The sequence below is a fragment of the Dermochelys coriacea genome, chromosome 2, assembly GCF_009764565.3.
Source record: "Dermochelys coriacea isolate rDerCor1 chromosome 2, rDerCor1.pri.v4, whole genome shotgun sequence".
Taxonomy (NCBI): domain Eukaryota; kingdom Metazoa; phylum Chordata; order Testudines; family Dermochelyidae; genus Dermochelys; species Dermochelys coriacea.
This window is the reverse complement of record NC_050069.1, coordinates 186,661,701-186,683,732: the sequence shown is the minus strand read 5'-3', so window position 1 is coordinate 186,683,732 and position 22,032 is coordinate 186,661,701. Positions and strand designations below refer to the sequence as shown.

The 22,032-nt window shown below is 42.3% G+C and overlaps 2 protein-coding genes across 51 annotated transcripts in view; one reads left to right on the top strand and one right to left on the bottom strand.

Annotated features, from left to right (window-relative positions):
* FBXL2 (F-box and leucine rich repeat protein 2) overlaps window positions 1-22,032 on the top strand; it is a 463,505-nt gene that overhangs the window by 220,651 nt on the left and 220,822 nt on the right. The window lies entirely within an intron of this gene.
* The window catches only part of CLASP2 (cytoplasmic linker associated protein 2), a 274,460-nt gene continuing 260,386 nt past the window's right edge, over window positions 7,959-22,032 (bottom strand). For all 50 annotated transcript variants that reach the window (XM_043508830.1, XM_043508832.1, XM_038392148.2 and 47 more), the window contains 2 exons: window positions 14,363-14,479; window positions 7,959-11,507 (listed from right to left, as the gene is read on the bottom strand). In XM_043508830.1, the coding sequence (XP_043364765.1) occupies window positions 11,421-11,507; window positions 14,363-14,479 (204 nt within the window). In that variant the 3' untranslated portion in view covers window positions 7,959-11,420. The remainder of the gene's footprint in view (window positions 11,508-14,362; window positions 14,480-22,032) is intronic.

The window sequence follows — 22,032 nt, the reverse complement described above, 5'->3', positions numbered from 1 at the left end:
TCCCAAGGAACCGGCTTCACAACCCCCAACTGCAGGAGCTTGTCGACCTCCTGAACCAGGAGTTGCTTGTGAGAAGAGTCCCTGAAGAGGGACAGGGAAGCAGGGGAGCGGGAAGGTGGGGTATCCACAAACTATAGGGTACAGCCCAAAGCTACTGTGTCCAGGACCCAGGGGTCTGAGGTAACCCACAACCAGGCCAAGCAGTAGGGAGAAAGGCAGTTGAGGAAAGGATGGGAAGGATCCGGCCAGCTGACTGGGGCTCTCAAGCACGCCCTCAAAACAATCTCTTTTGGCCCCCTGGGTGCTTAGCGGGTCTAGGCTGGGTTGGCAAGCAAGAGAAGGAAGGGCAGTGACTGCTAAACCTGGTGTCCCTTCTCCTTGCAGATCCCTGATGTACTTGCCAAGGCCTCGGTGGTGGTGGAGGCCAGAATGGCTTTCTGGCAGACTGTGGGGTATGCATGCCCAATGAGCAAAAGGTAGGTCTAGTGTCCTTCAACCTGTGTAGCCTGGCATCTGTTTGATTGAAGAAGAGCCCAACTCTGTCAAAGGGAAGGTCCTGAACTGAGGCTTCATCTCCTGGTAAAGGCCTGCTGCTTGGATCCAGGAGCTTCGTCACATAACCACCGCCAATGCGACTGCCCTCATTGCTGAGTTCCATGCCATTTGCAGGGAACATATGGCTGCCACGGTCGCTTCCTCTACCAGGTGTGACAAAGTTCCTCCTCTGCCTTGGTGGGTCCTGTGCTGATTGGCGGATTTGCTCGCCTCAGAGGTTCACAGCAGCCCTCAGTTTGGCCACTTTTGTGACTCAAAACTGTCGTTCACTCACTTAGCCTCATCATTGGCCAGCATGGGGAAAAGAAAGAACAATCCCCGCAGTCTCTGCTGATCCACTTAGTGGATCAGGGAACAGGCCAGAGACCTTCCCTTCTGGTGGAACCCACAGTCCAGTTAAACTCCTCCGGTATCAAGTAGGGAATTGGGGGGATGGAGGGAACCCGGGCCCGCCCTCTACTTTGGGTTCCAGCCCAGGGCCCTGTGGGTTGCAGCTGTCTACAGTGGCTCCTGTAACAGCTGCGTGACAGCAACAACTCCTGGGCTACTTCCCCATGGCCTCCTCCCAACACCTTCTTTATTCTCACCACAGGACCTTCCTCCTGATGTCTGATAATGCTTGTACTTCTCAATCTTCCAGTAGTACACCACCTCACTCTCAGCTTCTTGCACCTCTTGCTCCCAGCTCCTCACACGCACACCACAAACTGAAGTGAGCTCCTTTTTAAAACCCAGGTGCCCTGATTATCCTGCCTGTCTTAATTGATTCTTGCAGCTTCTTGATTGGCTGCAGGTGTTCTAATCAGCCTGTCTGCCTTGTTTCCAGAAAGTTCATGATTGTTCTGGCACCTTCCCTGTTACCTTACCCAGGGAAAATGGACCTACTTAACCTGGGGCTAATACATCTTCCTTCTAGCACTCTCCTGTAGCCATCTGGCCTGACCCTGTCACACAGGGTACCACACGCCTGAGCCTGACCCTGAGGGAGGGAGTCCTAGAACTTCTGGAGGCTGTCCCAGAGGTTAAAATTGTATTGGCCCAGCAGGTCCTGATGATTCGCCACCCCGAATTGTAAGCTGGCTGTTGAATAAATTTTTCTGCCAAATAAATCAAGTTTCTCAGCTTCTTTGTTCTTGGGGATAGAGGTGGTGGGGACCTGCTTATCCTTCTTGTTGGCTGCCAACACAACCAGCGAGCCCAGGGGAGAGTGGATATACAAGTACTCAAAACCTTTGGCTGGCACACCGGAATGCCCCATGCGCCTCAATACAGCCATGGTGTTGGCCACTGGCCTTGCTGCCACTGCGGTGCCGAAGATGGCAGAGTAATTTCTGGTGCCCAATCTGATCACAGAGACAAGAGCGATGGGCTGAACTGGGCCTCCGCCCCAGAGGAACCACTCTCCAGTGACCAGGGAGGTGCCGTTGACATCTGGGTCTGCTTGCTGGTCGTGGCTACTGGTGAGCGCTGACCAGGCGTAAGTGACCAGTGGCTATAGTGGGGAGAACGGTCCCGGTGCCAGGGAGATTGGCGTCAGTGGGAACGGTGCTGCAGAGACCGGTAACTTGAGGGGAAGTGGTTCCATGGTGCTGGTGATCGAGACCAACCTTTAGATGTGGATCCGTGAGAAGGCCAACGGCCCTGGCCGTAATATGGGGAGCATCAACCTCTCACTGGGGAATAACATCTCGGCGTCCGGGGTGGGAGACTTTGGGTGACTGGTGGCGCGGTTGCAACCTGCCACAGGATTGCTTGTCCAGAGACCTGCAGCGCTCCCCCACCCCTAGAGGGGTCATAACAGCTGGCTTGCCCTCTCAGGGAGCTTTAGCTTGGTCCTGTGGCACCAGAGACATCATAGGAGGTGGTGGAGACCTGTGCTCTCTGTGCCTGGGATGAGGATGGTGCAGGCAGGATGGTGGGTCCCATACTGCTCACCAGCATCAAGTGACAGATCTTTAAGAGGGCTAAGAGCCCCAGCTGGGGAGGCATACTCTGGAGGAGGTTGGTGGACAGGCCCAGTCCCTCTACTGGATGACCCCAGGGGCCTTCTTGCTTGGCGCTGGCAAGTGCTTCTTTGCCTTCTTCTTCAGCACTGGTGCCGGCACCAAGAGGTGCGGCTGCCGGCGCACTGCACACGGAGGCCAAAGTATTCGGTGCAGCCTGCATAGAGGGCTCAGAAACTGGGAGAAGAGTGGACTTCACCAGGAGATCCCTGAGGCGAATGTCCCTCTCCTTCTGGATGAGAGGCCGAAAGTTCTTACAGAACTGGCAACGCTCCTTGATTTGTGATTCCCCCAAGCACTTAAGGCAGCTGTTGTGGGGGTCACTCACAGGCATAGGCCTGCCACAGACTGAGCAGGGCTTAAATTTGGGAACTTGGGGCAGCTAACTATGCACTTTACTACTACTTAACACTAACTACAATCGAACAAAGGCCTGAAGTCCAATGGGAGAAACCGCTAGCTCTTGACAAGAAAGAGAGGCGCTCTGACTGACACCATGAACTGTAAAAACGAACTGAGAGGGCATGGGCTGGCAGCACCTGGATATACCGCAGTATGAGCATGGCACTGTAGAGGGTACTACAGTCGGCCCTATGACGCTGAGGCAAGCTGACAGCCGCGCATGTGGGTGCACACACACCTAGAATGGAATCAACATGAGCAAGCATTCGAATAATAACTGGATACATAAGAACATAAAATAATCAACTGTACATAGTGCTTATTTACAAAGCAATGTTCAAAATGGAGCACATAGGAACTTTCCAAGTCTCCGATGGAGTTCAGTTGCCTTTCTAATCCCTCGCCAGTTAGGACTTATTCTTAGATGATAAGCGAAAAGGAGTACTTGTGGCACCTTAGAGATTAACAAATTTGAGCATAAGCTTTCGTGAGCTACAGCTCGCTTCATCGGATGCATTTTCCACTGAATGCATCCAATGAAGTGAGCTGTAGCTCACGAAAGCTTATGCTCAAATAAATTTGTTAGTCTCTAAGGTGCCACAAGTACTCCTTTTCTTTTTGCGAATACAGACTAACACGGCTGCTACTCTGAAACCTGTTAGATAAGTGTACATTTGACAAGCAAATTTTTTGTCTGTATGACGTGCCAATTTGCATCAAAAGAGGCACGTATTTTACTTTTTTCCCCTCCAGAAGGATATTCCCCAGAACTCTCTACATTGCCTTTATTTATTCCATTGCCATTTCCCTGAAACAGGCTCAGTTCAAACACAGATACAAAGGTTTCTAAACACACTAACATCTGCAGAAACTTTATACCTCATGGAAATTACACAAGTGTTTAATATTTTATCTCTGTGCCTCTAAACATTAGCACATTTAGCATACTATACCTTTTATAATATTTTCTCAAAGAATTTGAAGAGCAACTAGCGAAAGACACAAAAACTAACTGGAAATTTTTTTTAAAGTACAACAGAAGCAGGAAGTCTGACAAACCATCAGTGGAGATGCTGGACAATTGAGGTGCTAAAGGAGCACTCAAGGAAGACAAGGCCATTGCAGAGATGCTAAATGAATTCTTTGCATCAGTCTTCATTGCAGAGGATGTGGGGAGATTCCCATACCTGAGCCATTCTTTTTAGGTGACAAATCTGAGAATTATCCCAGATTAAGGTGTTGATAGAGGAGTTTTTGGAACAAATAGATAAATTAAGCAGTAGTAAGTCACCAGAACGTGATGGTATTCACCCAAACACTCTGAAAGAGCTTGACTATGCAATGGTAGAACTACTAACTATGGTATGTAGCCTATCGCTTAAGTCAGCCTCTGTACTAGATGACTGGAGAATAGCTAATATAACACCCATGTTTATAAAAGGCTCCAGAGGTGAACCTGGCAATTACAGACTAGTAAGCCAAACTTCAGTACCACGCAAACTGGCTGAAACTATAGTAAAGAACAGAATTATCAGATGCACAGATGAACACGATGTCGGTGAAGAGTCAACACAGCTTTTGTTAATCATGCATAACCAATCTATTAGACTTTGAGGATGTCAACAAATGTGGACAAAGGTGATCCAGCGAATATACTGTACTTGGACTTTCAGAAAGTCTTTGGATAAGGTCCCACACCAAAGGCTCGTAAGCAATTATGGAATAAGAGGGCAGCTCCTCTCATGGATCAGTAACTGGTTAAGATAGGAAAACAAAGGGCATGGAATAAATGATCAATTTTCATAGAGGAGAGAGATAAAGATTGGGGTCCCCCAAGGATTTGTACTGGGACAAATGCTGTTCAACATACTCTTAAATTATCTGGAAAAAAGGGTAAACAGTGAGGTGGCAAAGTTTGCTGACAGTTCTATACTACTCAAGATAGTTAAGTCCACAACTGACTGCGAAGAGTTACAAATTAGCGGTTACTACTCCAGAAAGATCTTTGGGTCGTCATGGATGGTTGTCTGAAAACATCTGCTCAACGTGCAGCGGCAGTAAAAAAGCTAGGAATGGGAGGAACTATTAGGAACGGGATAGAAAGCAAGACAGAATATACCATAATGCCACTATATAAATCCATAGTACACCCACATTTTGAATACTGTGTGCAGTTCTGGTTGAACTGGTTAAAAATCTGTTAGAATTGGAAAAAATACCGAGGGCCAATAAAAATTATTAGGAGTATGGAACAGCTTCCATATGAGGAGAGATTAAAAAGACTGAAACTATTCATCTTAGAAAAGAGATTAAGAGTGAGTATGATAAAGGTCTATAAAATAATGGTGTGGAGAAAGTGATTAGGAAAGTGTTATTTACCACTTCACATAAACCAGGAGTTTCCCAATGAAATTAACAGGCAGCAGATTTAAAACAAACATAAGGAAGTACTTCTTCACACAATGCACAGTCAACCTGTGGAACTTGTTGCCAGGGGATGTTGTGAAGCCCAAAAATATAACTGGGTTCAAAAAAGAACAAGAAGTTCATGGAGAATAGGTCCATCAATGGCTCTTAGCCAAGATGGTCATCATGGACAAAACCCCATGCTCTCGGTGTCCCTAAACCTATGCCTACTAGATGCTGAGACTGGAAGACAGGGGATGGATCAGTTGGTAACTGCCCTTTCCGTTCATTCCCTCTGAAGCATCTAGCATCGCCCACTGTTGGAAGCCGGGATACTGGGCTAGATGGACCATTGATCTGACCCACCATGGCCATTCTTATGTTCTTATCAGTTATCAGTCACTACTGCTTAACAGTAACAGACCACTGATAGTTTTTTAAAGAATGCTTGTTTTTTAAAGAATGCTTTTGTAAACATCACTATAGGAATTTTCCAACTAAATCATCCCATTATATATATATTACTAAAACTTGTACGATCAGTTTTCATTGGTGATTTTTTGACAGTGGTCTCTGATCAAAGTTTCAAAATTAATCATTTAAGAACTCTAAAACTAGTTATAAAAAGTGTATACTCTTGCAATAGTTTCTCAGAGGATCTAACCTGATTACAAACCTCTTTGAAAGCTGATAGTATTAAAATAATTGTTCAGCTTTGTCTTGTATAGTTAAATAATGTGGCAGTCACAGACTGAATAAACTTGGAAGTTTCCCACCTGGAAATCTGCTTCAGTACGTAACTGGGACTGTAATGCTTACTCCCCATCATCTTCTGAAACTGTTTATATAGCTGGGGTTAACCAAGGTGTAAAACTTTCTTTGGGACGTATTTTCACAAATATACATACAGAAATGCTTTATACTTATAACAAAAGAAAGAGGAAAAGGATTTCTTCTTGCTTGCCTGTCAATTATCTGTTCCATTTTTCCAAATTCAGGATGGGGTCTCCAGAAGAGGTATGGATGGTAAGAGGAAGAGACTGGCTGTGCTATTTCCTAATCCACTGCAGAGGGAGACAAACCTGGCTAAAAGGACTTGTGGAGAAAAGTGGCACTTGTTAACGTGGGTACCAAATTAGAGCTTGTGTCAGGGAAAGAAGCCAATGTGAAATGCTCTGTTAATCTATAAAACAAATAAGGCCTGGGCAGCCTCTAATGTTCTCACATGACTACATCATAACGCTTCAGACTGACTCGAAGAAATGATCTCTAATGGTGAGAGGATACTGCAATTTCTACCCAATCAGTCCATGGCATGTGTACAGAAATTATCAGCACAGGAGCTAAATGTGATGCAGGCAACATTTTTTGAAATATAAATATTTACACGTAGGATCTAGACAGACTACTAATTTATTTCACAAATACATCTCACTTAGTCACCAAATATCAGTCTCTCATCATTAACCTGGAGTGGACTTTGACTGGCAACCTAGGCTCTGTATTCCATTACCAGTCCCCTAATCTATGAAACAGAGATATTTTGGATATTTTCAACAGTTTTAGGCTGAGTTCATCCTGAACTCAACATTAACTTTCATAGTTTTGGAAGGTTTACATGATACTGAAACAGTCCAGAAACACGTATTGGGGCATTTGTAAATGACAAACATTTATTAAAGGTGTGTAGTGAAATTTTCAGTGTATGAAGGTATTAAGAAGCATAAAGATTCAAATGGGGCTTGTATATCCTGTAAGTCCTTCTGAAAATCTTCCCTGTATTTAGGTAGACAAACTTTTTAAAATTATATATCATTCAATGAATTTTAAGAGAACATTTTTGATCAATGAGGTACATCTTTTCAGTCTACATAGTTGCATGCCTGGAAAGGTTGGGAGCAACATTTCCACTGGACAATTAGAAAGGTATTTATTTACAATTTATTTCAAAGAAAATTTTTATGAAAACAAACTAAAAATTCAGTGGTACTAGACTATTTTATGATATTTGCAATTGCAAAACTGGTAAGAGTTTGCTAAAATGGAAAAACACTAGTCTTCATTCTCCTGATAACCTTGCTGGTCACAAATTCCCCACTTTATTTCCTTCTCGCTTAGTTTAATGTTTACCATATTCTAAGTCTATGGCTCAAAATATTTGACCTTGCCACAACAACATTACCACAACAAACCGAAAATTTCTGTTACCATTAAGCATCAAATACATTTATTGCTGCCTAATTCACCAGACTTACTTCTCAGTCTGGCTTTGCCTTGCATGTATTTGTTTTCAAAAGGAAAACATTATATTTGAAATTTATAATTGAGAATTATTTTAAAATGCTTCCTTTACTGAAAAATGACAGTTGGAGTTTGTCTTCAGTACATTTTTTAACCTTGAATTAATTTATTGCCAATTAATTCAAGGTAACTAACATGTTTGTAAAGGCTAGCATGGATATTCCTGAAATATTTTTCCCAGAACACAAGTATTTAATCCTTATCCTAGGACTCAGCCCTTAAAATACTGAAAACAAATCTGTTGTCTGTAGTTTTTAAATGAACATTTTAAACAAAATTAAAAATCAACAATTTAAGTTTACAGTGTGCCTTCAAATAATTACCCCAACTTCCTGGCTGGGGCTTAGGTTGAGCACAACACAATAATCAGATTTTATTACAAGACAATTGGCATGTCAAATCACCTTTACATTTATTATTCTGACTCTGGATATATTGTGGTTTCATTTTTACATTCAACTGCAAAATATAGATATTCTACCCCCAAAATCAAACTTTTTAAGAACCATAGGTACAATACAATGTCTTCCAGCTTAAAAGTTTTGCATTATAACCTTACAAGGAAAGAAAGGCTATTAACAGATGACATCATCCTTAGAACTATCTGAACTTTTTGCTGACCAGCAACACTGTAAAATTTCTTTTCACTGCACATATTTTTATGCACATTCATTAGAGATCTCCAGTTTAACATGTATAAGACACCATTGATTATAGTTGCAAATAAACCGAGCTAGCTTTTATTTACAATATAGGAAATAAAGCCCAAGTAAAGGATTATTGTAGCTTGTCCAATGTTAATGGGGGCAGCATGCATTTTTTTTTTTGTAAACTTCCACACTCCTATCCTATGATTAAATGAATACAAAACATCCTTTTCACAGGAAAGTGCATGTTTATCAATCTGTTCCTTGTGACTAGCAGATATGGTCAGGTTGATATCAGGTCACTATTGATAAATTTAAAATGTTTAAAAAATTTTAAATTTATGTTTAGTTTTTTTAGGACATGGGATGTTTAAATATGGTGTGATACATGACTGTGGTCCAAGCTTCTTATAAAAACAAGATTTCTTTGTCTCTGTGAAGATAAACAATTCCTCCCCACCCCCAAAAAAGTGAAGAACCAACTTTTAGCCTTGCTATCTGTGTACTGAAAATAACATCTTTCTCTCTCTCTCTCTTCCCCCTCTCCCCCAAGGGACTGATTTTTATTTTTTTCCCCTGTCCACACCATTAAGGAAAAAAAGAGTTATAGCATTAGGCCATAAACATATTTAAAGAGGGTTATTTTTGTAGTGTAAATGGGACAGACTCCATGTTCGGAAAGAATGGAAACAGCAAAGTCTTCTTGAGGTCAAGACTTAAAAGAACAATCTTCAGAACAAACAGAATTAACACCTTATATATGCACACTTATGAAGAAGGGTTGAAGTAGGGCTGTTAAACTGTAATCTGAGTGACAATTTTAAAAAACAGGGATTTTCTGTACCACTGAAATAAAGATAGCAAAATCCTTTATACAAAATGGGATACTTAGAATGTCTAAAAAAGCAGCATTCTGCACACACAGCAATTATGCAGAATCTTTTGAAACCAATATTGGTGCCTATGACATCTATAATCTTTCATATAACATGATTAAATAAAACAGAAAAACAGCCTGTATACATTGCTAATTTTTTTTCAAGTAATGTTATGTACATTTTATTGCCAGTATATGCACAATGGTAAGCAAAGAACTATAAATACACAATGTAGTTAAACAGTAGAAAACAAAGAGAATGTTGCACGCAAGGGAGGAGAGCAAGGGGAGACACTACTTTCCTGATGCAGCTGCTAAAAAAAAAAGGGCCAGTGACAAATAATGGGAATTTTCCTTTTTAAAAGTTTTTACATACATTTCTACATTTCCCCCTGCCCAAAGGAAACAAATCTCTGCAACAGCAGCAAACTGCTTCTTTAATAACCATGTCTCAACTTTCTCTGTCAGTTTCACTTCAGATTAAGTGAAAATGACCTCTCAAAGAATGTAACTGCAAGTATCCAGCTCCACTTTTATTCAGTTTTGTCTTTCAAGATAACTAGCAATTGAAGTACATTAGCATTTCCTTATATTTGGCTACATGATAAAGAACAGGGCTTCGAATACACAGTAGCAAATGGTGATTTGAAAAAATAATTAAAAAAAGATGTCTATAGATAGTTTTTCCACAAGACACTATGGGCAGCAGCTCAGTCAAAAGTAATCACCCTGAAGAAGGAGAGAGAATTTTAGCCTAGCACAGAAGAACATCCTTGGCACTGCTATTTTCTCTTACCAGGACACATTTCCTAAAACTAGACCTTACCATAGTAAAAAAAAACCTCAGGTTCCATCATTCCTGGACAGGGTGCTGTTTTACCCCATCTCTCAGCTAAGTAGCTTGTTGATTACATCTGAGAAACAGAAGACATTCAGGGACATATTTACTTGATTTTTGTTCTCTCTTTCCATTATCATAAATACAAAGAAGCATTATTAACAATAAACTAAAATTTGAAAAATAAAAACTTGAAAACATTCACACCTTAATCAAGATGGGTCTTGATGTTGCTATTCAAGAAAACCATGCAAATCATTTGGTGCAGCTTTCCCAATTCATCCAAAACATTTTTTTTTAAAAAGTGGCAAGATTCATAGTGCTGTGATTCTCCCCCAACCTTAAAAATTCAGTGCAGAATGTTGTAGTGCTTTTAAAAAAACAACCAATGAACTGCACTGTTGTCATATACCCCCCCCATGTGAGTTACAATACAACACTACTGGTTCCAGCAACTAGGTTGAGAGGAAACATTCTAGTGATAAAGATAAATACATACTGAGCATGCTTGGGCAGAGCACTCCACTCTGAGGCATCCTGCTTAAAGAAAGGATGATGACAAGGATGGTTCAGGTCCATCAAGTAATTGTTTTCTCTGCTGCTAGAAAGCAGGTTGTCACACTATCACCAGTTCCGCAACACTGGACCCTGAACTGGGCTGTCTTCCAGATTAGGATGTGCTAGCTGTACTAGTCCTCTATTGCTCACACTAAATTCTTATTTATGGGACAAACATACAACCAATGAACAATATCACTTTCAAAGAACTGGATCAATCCAGTTTCTTTATGGGCATAATTCTCATATTCCAGAATATCCCAAACAAGATGCAAATATGATGATGTACCACAACACTGACTGAATCTAGTTGCAATTCAGACTAGTCCTGCCTTGTTTCATATAATTTCTTCTTTCTAGGAAAGGATAGGATATTTAAACAAAACTGCAATAAAAATGGCATGTTATTCTGCAGCCAAAAATAAAAAAGCAAAAGAATTTAGATTTTAACTTTTAAAGCTTAAAGCATTCCTGTTTAATTAGCATTTTTAAAAATTCTTTTTAAATACAGTCATAACACTGGTAAAAGTTAATGGGAAGACACATAGAAGAGTGCGAACAGGAAAAGTGATGGATTAGATTTTTAAAATGTATTGTGTTTTGACCAGCTGATCTTAATACTGTTTTCTCTTTGGATTTGAATAACTCTACTGCAACAGTTGCATGCAGGCTGAGGGGTAGCCATCAGTTTAAAAAATAACAAAACAAAAAACAAACTGGGAAGGGGAAAAAAAAAAATTCCAAAGGTGCGTGTGAGAATTTTCCTTTCACTGATATCAGAGTGCCTGTTCTTTTCTTTCTTTAGGAGACCTGGTTCACTGTCGTCAGCTTCATTAGCTTTGTCCAGAAACATCTGCTACTGTGTCACCTGCTCCAGAGCCTGTTTGTGCACGTTTGATGTAAAGGTTCAATAATTTCATCTGCAGATTTAATTCAGAAATGCATTTGTTTAACATTTATCAGAAATAGTTTAATAGTAAAAATTCTAAAACAGTCTATCAGCATGAGTAAGAATACAGTGAAGAAAGTTCTAACTAAAGCTGAGTGAATAATGGACTTCTTGCTTCGCTGGTAATTCTGAAACACCCAACAAAATTTTGTTTCAGGTCAAACCAAACATGAATTTTTTTTGGCGAATCAAAAAGTCTGAAAAATTTAGAGTAAAGCTGAAACAAAACGTTTCAGTTTAACCCAACATTTTTCATTACAGTTTTGGGAAGTTTTACAAAAATAAAGGACTAGAGTCACAAAATGCCTGGGGGAGAGGAGAGGGGAGAAGAGGACCTCTTTTACAACCTTTAGCCCAGTATACTCCTTGGGGAATTTTGCACCAAAAAATTAAAAATTCTGCCCACAATATTTTAAAATTCTGCAAATTTTATTTTTCAAAACAACACTATATAATCATGCCAGTTTCAATTGGTAATTTATTTCAAAATAGCTGTCAGCAAGTATGTCTGTAACAATACAGACGCACACAAAATTTCCCCCAGAAGTAGTGTTCAAGAAACCCCTACAATAACCCAGTTCCTGTTTCTCCACCCCCTCCTCCCTCCCGAGCCCAGCCAGGGGCCAGACACTCACACCTCCTCCCCGCAAGAGCCCAGCCATGCCTCCTCCCAGACAAGACACCCTACAATAACCCAGTTCCTGTTTCTCTGCCCCCTCCTCCCTCCAGAGCCCAGCCGGGGGGCCAGACACTCACACCTCCCCCCGGCCCCAGAACCCAGCCATGCCTCCTCCCAGCCAAGACACCCATATTTCCTCCCCCTTGAGCCCCCCCTGACACCCCCTACCACCCAGAGTCCAGGAAGCCAGAGGGAGAAACAGCCTGATGCTGAGTCCCAGGCTTGGATGGAGTTTCCCACGTGCCACTACTTCTTTCCTTCAGGGTGTTCTGGGAACTGCAGCTGCTGGTAACCCTCCAATTCCCTCTTTCTCCCTCTCCTCCTGGCCTTGTCTTCTATTTGTGAGCTGGGCTCTGCCAGGTCCAGCAGCCCCTAGTGGTGGCCAACAGCTCTGAGCCTATTTTGGGGGGGGGAGGGGAGCGAAAGGAAATTCTGTGTCCACAACATTATTTTCTGCAACATTCTGCATTGCACAGTGACACAGAATTCCCCCAAGAATAGCCCAGTGGTTAGGGTCTCTCCTGAGACATGGGAGACCCAGTTCAATTCTTCAGATGTGGAGCAGAAACTTGAACTGGGGTCTCCCACATCCAAGGTGGATGACCTAACCACCTGGCTATAGAGTAATTCTCACTCTCTCTCCCTGGCCCAATGATTACCCATTGTTATTTATAGTAGATATTCATGGTCATTTATGACAATAGATAGTCATTTTTCCTGGAAAAGAGAGCGAGAACAACTCTCTTCTGTGGTGGTTAGGGCACCCAATCTAGGATGTGAGAGATCCAAGTACAAGTCACTGATCCTCATGAGGTAGAGGGAATTGAAGCTGAGTTTCCCACACTCAGCACAGTACCCTAAACCATTAAGCTAAAGATTATAAGGGTGGTCTAAGTAACCAAAAATATTCATCCAACTTTAATAACTGAGCTGTTTTCCCTTCAGTGAAAGTAAAAATCTTTAGGTGGTGAATTTAAAATAAAGGAAGAAGTATCTTTTTATGTACCTGCAAATGAAAACCTCAAAACAGACCAACATTCTTCACAAGAGGAGTTATTGCTCAAGTTATATTAAACGCACACAAAAAAGGGGGAGCTGAAGTAGTTGAGCTGGGGTTAATGTTGTTTATTCCTCAATTTTAAAGGCACTGTGAATAAGTTGGTGTTATCTATATCGCAGAAAACCCATTTTGATTCTAGTCACTGGTAGGGTTTTGGGAGCCCTTAATGCTCAGGGTAAGTGGGGTTTTCTATTCCCTAAAAAATCCTTTGTTTTGGGTCACCCTAGGTAAAACCATGTAAAATAAAAGCAGGCAATATCCACACAGTGGAAGTTTTGGATCTTATCAAGCATCATAATGCATAAAAGTGAGTCATCTTATGTATTTCCGAAGACAAGATCATATATAATTAATGTTCAATTGTCTCTGTGTAAATTTTATGCAAATGTGCATAAATCCAAAAAGATGCAGTAAAGATTTTGTGTTTTTCAAGTAATACAAAAATAAAAATGTACTAAAAAGGTTGTGGCATGCAAATTAATTAAGGAGAGGAACAGACAGAAACATAATTGGTTAATTTACTTCTAATGTGTATTTATCTCCCACTAAACAATGAAATTTTCAAAAGGCAACCACCACATGGAGCAATGGTGGAGATGAAAGTCAGTACACTGATTATGTTCACTGTGGAATTACCTACTATCTTGTATAATGTATACACAACATTAAGTCAATACACTGATTTTGAAGGTGTACTCAACCATCTTAAGGATGTTTATGCAAAGGTTTCTTAATCTAATTTTTCAAGGAGAATTTTTTTTTTTATATTTTGAGGCACATTTGTGCTTTTGAGCTAATTTATAAGATAACCAAATCTAATCTAACACAGCAAAACATGGGGCCTAATTCAGCATTTCTTATAAATCAATGAGAACTTCACTTGCATGAAGACTGGATTTATGGTTTGCATATTTTTGAGTCTCACATATGAAAGTCACCTTGATCCTCTCTGCTTGCTAGTAACTTCAGAAACCTGGGTTATTATTCCTCCAGATATATATTTTCTTAATTTTAATAGTTGCTCACACTGTAAACATATACATGCAATTAGGGACTAGGATTTCTGTAAATGGAATTCTCCACTTACTTTACTGCCTGTGAGTTGACTGAGATGTGGTTTTAGTTCATCACCAATTACTGCATGAATAGCTACAAGGCAGAAAACACAAGCCTTACGAACACTGCTCTCCGAATTATCATAACCCTGGGAAGCAAGAAAATTAACATTAATAGTTAGCATATGATTAAAATTCCAAGAGAGGTTTCTTTTTATAGATACATCCCCTCAAAAAATAAATCACACTAAATGAACGGTAAGGTTACTAAGAGAAGCACTCCAAAGTTAGAAAATGCCAAAATTAAACTTGCCCAGATAAAGAGAGATTATTTATCAGTAACTGTTGTTCTTTGAGAGTCACCTCTGTGCATTTACACTTGTGCAATATGGTGCCCCAAGCATAGAACTGTGGAACTGCCTTGAAAATCCTTTGTCCATTGACAGGTTTCAGAGTGTTAATCTGTATTCACAAAAAGAAAAGGAGTACTTGTGGCACCTTAGAGACTAACAAATTTATTTGAGCATAAGCTTTCGTGAGCACATCTCATGAAGTGAGCTGTAGCTCACGAAAGCTTATGCTCAAATAAATTTGTTAGTCTCTAAGGTGCCACAAGTACTCCTTTTCTTCTTGTCCACTGAGATGCACATGAGATCTTGCATGCGTGCAACATCATTTCCCTACTCGACAAGAATGCGTCCACCAACCACCTCAATTCCTTCTCTAACTGTTGAGTCTGGATGTTGTATAGAATTCTGAGGTAGAGAGGAAGGGAGTAGGTAGTATGAATATAGAGAGGTGACTTCTGAAGAACAATAGTTACTGGTTAGTAATCTCTTTCTTCATCAAGAGTCTCTGTACACTCCCACTTGTGGGATATCAGCAGGATGATGGTGGGTGAAGAGTTCTTAGTTAAATATGGACTGTTGTGCTACTCTCCCAAACTGAGCATCTGAATGCAACTCTAACGGGATGTCTACAATTACCTCTGGAGTGAACGATCCAGCGGGGGTCAATTTATTGTGTCCAGTGAAGACGCAATAAATCAACCGCCGAGCGCTCTCCCGTTGACTCTGGTACTCCACCAGAGCGAGACGCATAGGTAGAGTCGACGAGGGAGCGGCCGCAGTCGACCTACTGCAGTGAAGACATTGTGGTAAGTAGCTCTAAGTACAACAACTTCAGCTACGCTATTTTCATAGCTGAAGTTGTGTAACTTAGACCAATTTAAATCGCGCCCCCCAGTGTAGACCAGGCCTAAGGCTGAGGAGCAGTGCTTTGTGAAAGTGTGCACTGAACTCCAACTTGCTGCTTTACAAAGTCTCCACGAGGAGATCCTTACTAAGGCACACCATAGAAGCTGTGTTGGTTCTCATCGACAGGGACTTAAAATCACAGGATACTGATTTTCCAGATAAAATGTAGCAGTGTTCCTTACATCTCCTAATCCAATGTGAAAGTCTGTTTGGTAATGAGTACTTCCTGACATTTCATAGAATCATAGAATATCACGGTTCGAAGGGACCTAAGGAGGTCATCTAGTCCAACCCCCTGCTCAAAGCAGGACCAATCCCCAACTAAATCATCCCAGCCAGGGTTTTGTCAAGCCTGACCTTGAAAACTTCTAAGGGAGGAGATTCCACCACCTCCCTAGGTAACGCATTCCAGTGTTTCACCAACCTCCTAGTGAAAAAGTTTTTCCTAATATCCAACCTAAACCTCTCCCACTGCAACTTGAGACCATTACTCCTTGTTCTGTCATCTGCTACCCCTGAGAACAGTCTAGATCCATCCTCTTTGGAACCCCCTTTCAGGTAGTTGAAAGCAGCTATCAAATCCCCCCTCATTCTTCTCTTCCGCAGACTAAACATCCCAGTTCCCTCAGCCTCTCCTCATAAGTTATGTGTTCCAGGCCCCTAATCATTTTTGTTGCCCTCCGCTGGACTCTTTCCTATTTTTCCACATCCTTCTTGTAGCGTGGGGCCCAAAACTGGACACAGTACTCCAGAGGAGGCCTCACCAATGTCGAATAGAGGGGAACGATCAAATCCCTCGATCTGCTGGCAATGCCCCTACTTATACATCCCAAAATGCCATTGGCCTTCTTGGCAACAAGGGCACACTGTTGACTCATATCCAGCTTCTCGTGCGCTGTAACCCCTACGTCCTTTTCTGCAGGACTACTGCCTCGCCACTCAGTCCCTAGTCTGTAGTCCTGCATGGGATTCTTCTGTCCTAAGTGCAGGACTCTGCACTTGTCCTTGTTGAACCTCATCAGATTTCTTCTGGCCCAATCCTCTAATTTGTCTAGGGCCCTCTGTATCCTATCCCTACCCTCCAGCGTATCCACCTCTCCTCCCAGTTTAGTGTCATCTGCAAACTTGCTGAGGGTGCAATCCACACCATCCTCCAGATCATTTATGAAGATATTGAACAAAACCGGCCCGAGGACCGACCCTTGGGGCACTCCACTTGATACCAGCTGCCGAGTAGACATGGAGCCACTGATCACTACCTGTTGAGCCCGACAATCTAGCCAACTTTCTATCCACCTTATCGTCCATTCATCCAGCCCATACTTCTTTAACTTGCTGGCAAGAATACTGTGGGAGACCATGTCAAAAGCTTTGCTAAAGTCAATAACACCACGTCCACTGCTTTCCCCTCATCCACAGAGCCAGTTATCTCATCACAGAAGGCAATTAGATTAGTCAGACATGACTTCCCTTGGTGAATCCATGCTGACTGTTCCTGATCACTTTCCTCTCCCCTAAGTGCTTCAGAATTGATTCCTTGAGGACCTGCTCCATGATTTTTCCAGGGACTGAGGTGAGGCTGACTGGCCTGTAGTTCCCAGGATCCTCCTCCTTCCCTTTTTTAAAGATGGGCACTACGTTAGCCTTTTTCCAGTCATCCGGGACGTCCACTGATCGCCATGAGTTTTCAAAGATAATGGCCAATGGCTCTGCAATCACAATTTCTTCCCATATGCTACCCACAACCTTCTGAAGGGCTTGATCTTTTACAGGTAAAAACAGAGCAGCCTCATTACATCTAGAGTATGGAGAAAAAGTTTTCCCAGGGTGGAAACGGGGAAGAACGCAGTGAGAGAAATACACTGAGATTGGTGGCAATCTGAGACCACTTTAGGCACAAAACTGGGATGGGGCTTCATTATGTAGCAGACACAAATGCACTAAGCTCAGTCCCCTTCTGAGCAGATGCAATTGCTGTAAGAAAGGCCATTTTGACCAATAAACGTTCAAGAGACGCTTAAGCAAGAGGGTCAACCCATCAGTTCTGTTAAGGCAAGATTTATGTTCTATGAAGGTGGGGGCTGCCTAATGGGGGCAAATGCATTTACCATGCACATAAGTAACTTAGTGACAACAAGATGAAAGAGGATGTTTGTCTTTAAGGTATCTACTTGCCGCAGTTACGTTAAGGAGGCTAAGGCTAAGCCCTGAGACATCAAGTAAAGAACTCTAGTTGTGCGGGAACCCCAGCTCAGGATGGCGTGAGTCCTCTACCAGTGGCCCAGATTCTAAACCTTTTCCATTTTTGTTTACAGCATTTTATGGTAGAACCATGGATTGTAGGAGGATGGCCTGCATCCTCCAGGAGGAGAAATGATCCACAAAAGTCAACAGATTATCCTCCACACTGTGAGTGTCTGGGTTGGGTTGCACAATCCTTTCTTGCTGTTGAGACAGGAGGGCTGAAGACAGAGGCAACAAGTACAGTGTTTCTCTGGCTAGCTTCAGTGGATCAGAATCCTAGCAATCACAAGGCCCCATTGTGAGGCCTATGCCAGCTGACAGACTTGTGGGGCTCAGGCTGCAACCCAAGCTCTGTGACCCTCCCACCTCTCTGGGTCCTAGAGCCTGGGTTCCAGCCCAAGCCCAGAAGGCTACACTGCAATTAAACAGCCCCAAAGCCCAAACCTGGTCCAGTCGTAGGTTTTTAATTGCGGTGTAGACATACCTCTTCGGACTATTAATAGGAAGTTGGTGCTGTCCAGCAGAAACATTTTGGAGAGAGCACTTATCTGTGTGCATTTGTGCAATATGCTTACCATCTGTTCTGTTTGCAAGCATACCAGACTATTACCCTGTAGCTCCTTCTACAAAATATGGCACTGGTTAGCACTGGTTTCAAGGACCACTCAAGTTGATCCTGAGACCTCCTGCTGAGGAAGTCTGCCTTCGTGTTCTCCCCTGAAAGATGCAAGAGCTACTGGGTGGATTTGGACCTGCATGCACCACATCCAAAATTTTCTTACCTCCACTAAGAATGCATTCTTCCCTGTTTATTGCTGAAGTATGTGGCCGTGGTGTTGTCTGTAAGCACCTGTACTACATGATGATGCAGAGATAGCTGAAAAGCTTTGAGGGCTCACTGCAGTGCACTGAGTTCCAGTACACTCAGATGAAGTCTGGATTCCCAGATGTTCTAAAGGCCACATACCTGATGGTCTAGGCCAGCAGTTCTCAAATTGTGGGTCGGGACCCCATTTTATTGGGGTTGCCAGGACTGACTTAGACTTTCTGGGGCCCGGAACCAGAGCCCGAGGGCTTCAGCCCTGGGCATCGGGACTCAAGTTACAGGCCCCTTGAAGTCTTTGGGCTTTGCCCTCCCCTCCCAGCTGGGAGCTCAGGCTGGCTCAGGCTTCAACCCGGGGGGAGTAATTTTCATTGTCCAAAGGGGGTCGTGGCGCCATGAAGTTTGAGAACCACTGGTCTAGGCAAAATGCACACACCAGTCCAGACTGGAGGCAATGATGGCAACTGATGTGGGGAGCAAAGGATACCTCTCCCCCACCCCCAGTGGCTGTTGTCCTTGTTTTCTTACCAATCAAGCTGTTGAGCACTCTAGGAGGAATAGTCTCCTTCAAAGGTCATGCATATTTGGTGTGTAATGATCTGTTCATGTTCACACAAGCGAAGAATGAGATGTTGGTCAAAAAGGCCATCAGCTCTCATAGCCTTAGGAATATTTGTCTACCTATATTGGGACAACTAGCTGCTAAGCACCGCTCACAACAGGGCTTTTCCTCAGTGACTACTCTCAGAGAACAACTGGTACAGACCACAATTTCCCCTTGATGTCTGAGGAGTGCATCAACTACCGGAAGGTGCTTGCAAGCCAACAGGAAAGACTGTGAACTGATAATGTCTCATCTCCACACAGCGCCTCAGGCCCTTGAAGCAAATGTTGTCTGCCACATGAAACTAAGCACTCTTTAAGTTGACAGTTGCACACTAATCTCCCTGGAACAAGGAAAGGATAGCGTCCCCTGGAGTTAGCATCATGAGCTTGAATTTTCTTATGTACTTGTTGAGGTTTCTGAGGTCCAGGATGGGTGTCAGACTGTCATTTTTCTTGGGGATCAGGAAATGGATGTAAAATCCTTTCCCTTGGTGTTGCAAAAGAACCTCATCTTTAGCTTTCTTCTTAAGAAGGGAATCCGCATCTTACAAAGGGATTCTCTTCTGGGAGAGGTCCCCAAAGAGGGAGGTAACCATACAGTTGCTTGTGCAACCTTATTTCTGGAATTTCCTCATCTTTGAGAGCTTGATGTCACAACTGTAATGCCCATTTAATGTACGTTTCTTGAAAATGTAACTTCCTAATTCTTTTAAACACCCCCCCACGAAATATTGTGGAATCAGACTGACCCCCAACTTAACTCATCAACAGAATTTGGACCATTAGGTCCGCAGACATCTACTACTTGAGCTCACGGAGTAACTGGCAGCAGCAGCAGGTTGACATCCTCCATGTGGACCAGCACTAGAGGACGATGACACACACACTTTGCCAGTAGGTTTCACAGCTGACAGCAGAAGAATGCAGACTCAGGACTACCAGATTAAGTTCCAGGTTCTGAAGGGAGTGTTTGCTAGTGGTTAGAGACCCTTTTCCCCATTTCACTCAGCCTCTCCCTGTCCTCTTCTGTTCTTAGCCTCTCTTCTCCAGCTTCTTCCCCGCCATCACCATCTGGCTCCTATCCCCCTCTTCTGCTCTTATTCCTTCCCTGGTTCCTGCTCTTACCCCCATTTCTCTATTCCTGCCCTTCACCAGCTCCCGCTATCTGGATCCCCCTCTTCACTTCTATCCTCCTGCAGAGCTGGGCTAGACTATACCGAGTACAGGTGGAATCTTTGGAGAATTTAGCTAAAGTCTAACAAGCTTTTCCAGAGCATGAGCAAACAGAAGTGTTCTGAGGTTCATAACCTGTCCAAATATGGGCAAGTTTTCATGGGGATAGCAAAAAAAGGCATCCCTCACAAGAGGGTGACTCCTCCCGCCTCAGCAGGACCAAACTTCAAGTCCTTGGTCCAAAGCATGGAGCAAAATAGTTACAGGATTTTTTTTTTTAAATGGGCAAAACAATGCACTTTCCCCTAACCTATTTCTTGGAAATGGCTGAATCATTTTTACTAAAACTCCTCTCCCTGATCAAAAAAACAAAAACAAAAAACAAACACACATGCCTGAGACACTTAGCACAGAAAATTTCAGTCCAAACTGTTAAGTTTAGCAAAATTATAAGTAACTGAAAACAGGTTCTTATAATGGAAAGTATCTGGCAACCTTACCTATGGCAACATTTCCTGCACTTCCTATAAGGAGGATTATGATAGCACTGTAAAAGTATCTTTTGTGCCAAAAAAGTAATACTGGAAAGAAGCACTGCTGAACTGGTACAACATTTTCCATTTTAATACACAGGTTAACATAAAGCAATTTTTAAAAACGTTTAGGCTATACTTCAGTCTGCCCTATCCAAACCTCAGCTCGGTTTTGAGACCATTTGGGTATGTCTACGGTGCCATAAAATATCCATGGCTGGCCCATGTCAGCTGACTTGGGACTCATGGGGGCTTGGGCTGGGAGGGCTATAAAATTGCTGTATAGATGTTTGGGCTCAGGCTGGAGCCTGGGCCCCTCCCCATCATGGGCTCTCAGAGCCTGAGTCAGGTGACACAGGCCAGCCACAAATGTTTTATTGCAGTGTAGATATATGCTTTGTGGCCCTGTCTTCTCTTTTCTTTCTCACTTTTAAAACAATGGCTTTTATACAAAAGAAAATAAAAATTATTTTAAAGGAACAGAGAAAAATATTACATGGTATCTAAATATACAAAGCATTTAAACTGAATTAATAGAGCCAATTTAAGTCACCCAAATGTAGGATAAGATCCTGCAATGTGCTGAGCATCTAATAGGTGATACTCAGAACCTCACTGGATCAAGATTCTTAATGATTTAGCAGAGATCAGCATGTGAACCATAAATATGATGAATGCATAATATTATTTATTTAACTTGAACCAGGACTTCTCAAATGGTAATTTCAATGTATATCATCACTGACCACTAGATTAAGAAATGTAAAATCTTCCTGAAAATAAAGTATCACTGAAATGGTTTCAAATCATCTAATCTGAGGCTGAAAATATGTTGCACCTAGATAAATGTTTTTTAATGTTTCTAAGATCTTAGGGCTTTGATGCACTGTGGTCTGTTGAAGTAAATGAGAGCCATTTCTAATCAACAGCACAATTAAAAACTGCAAATAACTAAATTTGGTAAAATGACTGCTAGATTATTCTGCACATCAATACAAAACCAGACTTCAGTGGACCCAAAACAGATTCTCCAATGTTTTCATTCTTTGGTCAACTTCACACAAAAA